The following is a 6,304-nucleotide window of genomic DNA, read 5'->3' on the forward strand; positions in this document are numbered from 1 at the left end:
GAATCAAGTATCCACTCCTCGCTTGCTTTAGAATCATTGACAGAAGCGACTAGAAGTTCACCATCACTGTAGTCTTCTACAACATCAGCTTCACCGGAATTTTCTGGTTGTTTTCCCTTTTGATTCGCAGTCTCCCTTTTAATATTATTTTGTAGCTTATAGCACTCAGATTTAATGTGCCCTTTCTTCTTGCAGAAGTTGCAAGTTTTACCTCTGTTTGAAGACTTCGATCTTCCCTTAGATTTACCACGAGGATTCCGTTCCTGTGTCCTACCACGATCATCATCAGCATTTCGATCTTGTCTCCCACGAACAATAAGACCCTCTCCCTGAGAGTCGGGTTTAACCAAAAGATGTTTCATCTTATCATACGAGGTTAAAGAATCATAAACCTCATCAACTGTGAGAGACTCGCGGCTATATAAAATCGTGTCTCTAAAGGTTGAATAAGACGGGCAATGAACAAAGTAGAATCAACCCTAGATCTTCCTTATCATCTTGAACCTCCATGGCCTCCAAGTTTGAGAGAATTTCTTTAAACACCATTAAGTGTTCGTGTACGACGCACCTTCCTCCAAACGATGAGTATAAAGACGCTACTTCATATGCAACTTGCTGTTAGAGTTTTCGACATACATATTTGTTCTAGCCTCTTCCATAATGCAATGCGCTTTCTCTTTCATCATATCCTGCAAAATTTCGTTGGACAAATGCGACGTAATTGTGTTAATGCCTTCGATCCTTACGCTTCTTCTCTTCATCATTAATGTCAAGGCATCTTATCTATCCTAGCAGGGCATCCTCCAGATCCATCTGCAAGAAGCGCTTGCATCTTAATTTGCCACAACGCAAATCTGGTGTTGCGATCCAACAATAAATTTCATACTTCAAAGACGCCATTACCGTGATCGAGATAATAACCCTAAGCTCGATACCAATTTGTGAAAATAAAATAAAATAAAATAAATAAAATAAAGAATACACAAATTTTACGTGGAAACCCTTTCGGAAAAACCACGGCGAAGAGAAGAAAATTCACTATGTCGAAAATTTGAATCAATACAAGAGGAATAGACTATGTCATTTATAGGCTTGTAAAGCCATATTCTAGTAGGATTGAAACACCTTATCCTAATCAATATAAAATAGATGGAGTTTAATAAGGTTTAAAAATCTTATTCTAAAATAAAATAAAAGAAGTCTAGTTCTATATAGATTTTACTTTTATTTTATTTTCCATCGTATTTTATTTAAATAAAATTTGGGTCACTTAATTCTAACAATGTGAAAATTATAAATTTATAATATAGATTTATATTTAAAAATAACACATAATAAATAATAGAATATATGATTTGAAATTAATTAATTATAGTAACATAAGAAATCTTGAATTAAAAGATTAATTTAAATTGTGCATAAAATAAAATTTAAACATATAAATATATCAAAGTTAATAATACTAAATACATTATAATTGTTTATCATAATCTTCTCTTCAATTGTGAGTTAGTGTTGAATTGATTTATGACACTAACTTAATTAATAATATTATTAATATATGTAACCGATGGAGATAATAAATTATATATATTAAAATATAGAAAATGTATTAAAATAAAGCTTGTTACTCAGGTACTATCCCCTCTTCTCTCTTTTTCCTTTTTATTTATGAAGTTTTATGCTAAGAAAAAAGAAATTTATCTTTTTTGAAAAGTCTTGCCCCTTGGTCCCCTTTGTGACGTAATCCTGGCACTGTTCTTGGAATCTGTTATCCCTTGATTGGGGTCTTCTGTCCTCAATAATGCTTCTTCTCACATTGAAGTTAGAAACTTAATATATTTCCTTGATTTAGTTGGTAATTGTTAACCCGCATTGTTGCTCTTCAATCCTACCCAATGTTTTAATAACATGCCAAAATTAAAAGAAAAACTACCATTGTTTGCTTTATTTGTAATTCTATTCCCTGGTGTTTGCTTTGCTAGGCATCTTATTAATCAAGATTGTGGCTCTACTTTCTGTGGGAATTTGAATATCAGTTTTCCATTCCGAATGAAAGGCCAATCCCCCCAGTGTGGTTACATTAACCTTGAATTAGAGTGTGAAAACAACAATCGCACCACTTTAGTTGGAAGAGGAGGGAAATTCTTTGTCCAAGAAATCTTGTACGAAGGTTATACAATGCGAGTGGTCGATGCGAGCATGGACACAGATGATTGCAACTCCCTTCCTCTTAGTTCTGTATATTATTCTTATGGTTTAATTTTTTTTCCTTTTCTTCATTATGATTATAGTAAACCGTCTGCTACTAGCATTATTTATGTTGTGAATTGCACGAAACCTATAAAATCATTACTTTATATTGAGGCTTCTCGTTGTATCACCAAATCCAATACTCCTTCCCTTCCGACTTTTCATTTTTATTTTTTAAATGGAAATATCCACCCATCTGATATCAATCAAGCTTGCACTGTGGAAGCGGAAGTTCCAGTTATGGTTGATAATATAACAAACATGTCTACACTGGATATCTACAAAAAACTACAAGAGGGTTTTTGGCTTAGTTGGAATTACTGCACCACCTACCAGGGCTGCCACTACAATAAAAACAAAGTTTCGTTTAAAGGAGTGTAAGTTTCTTCGGTGATTTTAGTTTACATTCTAAGTGTGCATCATTAATTACATCATTAGACTGAAATTTTTAGTTAGAACATCTGCCTTTGCTTTTTGTATGACTTACTTTTTTTTCACAATTAAATTTTATCATGCTAATTAAGTATCATGTTTTGTAACTAAAATTTATGAAGACCTAACAATCAAATGGGAAAAAGAAAGAAAGAGAGAAACCTTAATAACATTTCTAATTTAGTGTCTTACTTTGCTTTATGTATGACCTACTTATTTGTTTTATGTTACTTTTTGAAATTTATGTACAATTTTAGATTAATAAAAGTTTATGTACAATTTCAAAATTTATTTTTGTGGACTTCCCAATCATATAAAAAATAAACCTGATAGCATTTTAGATTAATTACTACAATTACGGCTACAACTGTTTTTTTTCTTTTCATTTGACAATAATTACTAGACTTTTTTTTTCCTTTGTAGAGTATTTTAGTAATTCACAGTGCAATAAACGGGGAAATATAGTCAATATTAATAGAACTTTTATTGATTTTTTATATGAAACACGTTATAAATAATCGTTACTAATTTTTATATCTAATCAAATATTTGATATGTAATTAATACTCAGCCAATTGTTGTTATTGTTAATAATTTTTGTATAATCATAGAAAGACACTCTGCCAAGATTTTTTGGATATACACAACAAAATCCCTACTACTTTTATAATAAGATAATTTGATCCCTTTTACATTTTTTTCACACATTATTGGTGTGCCAATATATAGTAAAATTTGTAACTTTTCCATATATATTGTAATTTTAATATAAAATACATTAAGAAGAATTGTTAATAGAGTGTTATATAAATCTAGTCTTATGTTCAGCTCATTGGTCCCATCTACAATAGCTTTGCTTATTTAGGTGTACTGAATACTGCAGATTGTACGATGTGCAATATTACTTGAGAGCCATTTTTGAGAACATTTCACAATCAATTTTCTACGGCGGCATTTTTCATTATTCTATATATTATGGTATGATTTTTTTTGGGGGTCGGCTGATGAGATGGTGTGATTTGCAGGTTTTATTTGTTTTTTACTGATCTTTGAACTTTTTACTTTCTGGTAATATTGATGTATGTTTTTGTTTTTGTGTTTCCACAGCACGGGATAATTTTTGTCTTGGAGTAACAGGTATACTTATGGTCTCAATTTTTAATATATCCAAAACATTGAGAAATAGAAAGAAAAACTATTCACGTATAGTTTGAGAAAAAATGAAAGATTCTTTATATTTATAATTTGATTTTAAGTTATAAAAACTATAAACCGCTTTTTAAAAATTTGAAATTTATCTTAATTTTATCTTGCTTTGGTATATCAAATAAGTATGTGTTGTTTTAAGAGAGCAAGCACTGTCGCTTGTATAGACATTTTGAGAATGTAGATAATTAGTTTTTGATCTCACAAAGTACTAATGTAGTACAATACTTTCTTGTTTTTGAAGCGGGGTTCTTCATACTGAGGGCTTTGCTTGGGATACCTTGTTTGTTTGGGCTTGTTATTTACAAATGGAGTAGAAGACATTTATCCATGGATGATAAGATTGAAGAGTTTCTTCAAAGCCACACTCTAGCACCAATTAGATACTCTTTCAAAGAAATTAAAAAAATGACAAAAAATTTTAAATATAAATTAGGTGAAGGAGGTTATGGCTCTGTCTTTAAAGGAAAGCTTCGCAGTGGACATTATGTGGCAATTAAATTATTAGGCAAGCCAAAGGGTAACGGCCAAGATTTCATAAATGAAGTTGCTTCTATTGGGAGAATTCATCATGTTAATGTGGCAAAACTTATTGGATTTTGCGTGAAGGGGTCAAAACAAGCTCTTGTATATGAGTTCATGTCAAATGGCTCTTTAGATAAAATCATATTTTCAGAAGAAAATAAGGAGACATTAGGATGGAAAAAAATGTTTGATATTGTGCTTGGGGTGGCTCGAGGAATTGACTACTTACATCAAGGGTGTGACATGCAAATTCTACATTTTGATATCAAGCCACACAATATTCTTTTAGATGAGAATTTTAATCCAAAAGTTTCGGATTTCGGTCTTGCTAAGTTGTATTCAGTGGAGGATAGCATTGTCTCTCTCACTGCTGCACGAGGCACAATAGGATACATTGCTCCTGAATTGGTTTACAAAAATCTTGGAGGCATATCATACAAGGCCGATGTTTATAGCTTTGGAATGTTATTGATGGAAATGGTAGGAAGGAGAAAGAATTTGATTGCATTTGTTGACCGCACTAGTCAGATCTATTTTCCATCATGGATTTATGATCGACTGGATCAAGGAGAGGACATGGAGTTGGGAGATGTTTCTGATGATGAAAAAGTATTGGTGAAAAAGATGATAATAACAGCCTTTTGGTGCATACAATTATTGCCTATTGATCGTCCTTCAATGAGCGAAGTGCTAAAGATGCTTGAAGGGGATGTTGAACTCCTTCAAATGCCTCCTAAACCGTTTCATCAACTTCCTCTTGATACATCGATGGAAGTAGATGGTTGTGAGAGCTCTGTTGATAAGCCAAGTACATCATCCTCGGCTGTTACTATAATTAATTCAAATGCCTAATAAGGTTAGAAATATCTCATTTCATTATCTCATCTTTGTAGTTTTATATTAATTTTCTTTTATATGTATAAAGTATCTTATTATGTGTGTTGTATATGTCGGCAGATTTATATTTTTGTTCCCTATCAAAATTTGCAACGTGCATCCCAAATTATAAGAAAAAAACTCCCATTGTTTAGCCACCTAATGGCGCATTTTGATTTGTTTCTAAATTTATTCTTTCATGCTTGCCTCGCTAGCCATCTAAACTAAGATTGCCGCTCTTGGGAACTTAAATAATATTTATGCCTTGCGATTGAAAAACTAACCTCGCCAGTGTGGTTATCGTAGGTGTGAACTTGAGTATGAGAATTATATCTAAGAAATCTACTCTCTGTTCCATGGACTTGGATTTTTCAACGGGATCTCTTTATTTTTGTTTTATGTGTCCTAATAGGCCTAGTAGTGTTATGAATGTTTAGAATAGCACAAAAGCAATGAAAATCTTCTATTGTACCACCAAATCCATTCTCTCTTTCAGCTTAATTTTTTTTTGTTAAGTTGTAGTAAGATCGTATCCATAGAAAACAATGATAATAAAGAAAACAATGATAATTTTATTTCTTTAACCAACATGTAAAAAAAAAAAAGGAAGTTTAGAATTGAAAACTAAAATTAAAATTAATCAAAATAAAAAGAGATTATAAAATAAAATCAAGAAGAAGAAACTTTAACCAACATATGTAATTTTATTAAAAATATTTTAAAAATACTTGAATAGTTGTCGAATAAAATAAAAGATCTATACAATTAGGCATTGAGTCTCGTCTAGCGTGATCCATGAATTGGGGGGTGGAATATGGCTAGCTTGACTTACATAACACAAAACGACCAAAGCGATGATATAAAAACTAAAAGACTTAAATGCTTTTGTGTTTCAATGAAGACTTAAGACTTGCATTCTCTTGATCGTCCTCATTATAGTTGGAATTTATTAAAGTGATAAAGGTTTATCTATAAGTATGTGGTCCAAATTTATTTAAATTTTTTAACAATT

General features: G+C 31.5%; 1 protein-coding gene across 2 annotated transcripts; it reads left to right on the plus strand.

Moving 5' to 3' along the window:
• Positions 1-1,809: 1,809 nt before the first annotated feature.
• On the plus strand, positions 1,810-5,807 carry LOC108480853 (rust resistance kinase Lr10-like). 2 transcript variants are annotated; one of them, XM_017783974.2, is made up of 4 exons: positions 1,810-2,630; positions 3,569-3,663; positions 3,793-3,822; positions 4,136-5,807. In XM_017783974.2, exons 1-4 carry the CDS (start codon positions 1,912-1,914, stop codon positions 5,266-5,268), a joined length of 1,977 nt encoding a protein of 658 aa, XP_017639463.1. In that variant the 5' UTR covers positions 1,810-1,911; the 3' UTR covers positions 5,269-5,807. The 2 variants fall into 2 exon arrangements, with proteins under 2 accessions (XP_017639463.1, XP_052887266.1); XM_053031306.1 differs by lacking the exon at positions 3,569-3,663 and having other exon boundaries at positions 2,521-2,630.
• Positions 5,808-6,304: the final 497 nt, after the last annotated feature.

Source organism: Gossypium arboreum, chromosome 1, assembly GCF_025698485.1.
Source record: "Gossypium arboreum isolate Shixiya-1 chromosome 1, ASM2569848v2, whole genome shotgun sequence".
Classification (NCBI taxonomy): domain Eukaryota; kingdom Viridiplantae; phylum Streptophyta; class Magnoliopsida; order Malvales; family Malvaceae; genus Gossypium; species Gossypium arboreum.

Coding starts and splice junctions, on each gene's coding strand:
- LOC108480853 (XM_017783974.2), top strand. CDS start 1,912: ATGCCAAAATTAAAAGAAAAACTACCATTGTTTGCTTTATTTGTAATT. Junction 2,631..3,568: donor AAAGTTTCGTTTAAAGGAGT/GTAAGTTTCTTC, acceptor TGAATACTGCAG/ATTGTACGATGTGCAATATT. Junction 3,823..4,135: donor TTTTTGTCTTGGAGTAACAG/GTATACTTATGG, acceptor TTGTTTTTGAAG/CGGGGTTCTTCATACTGAGG.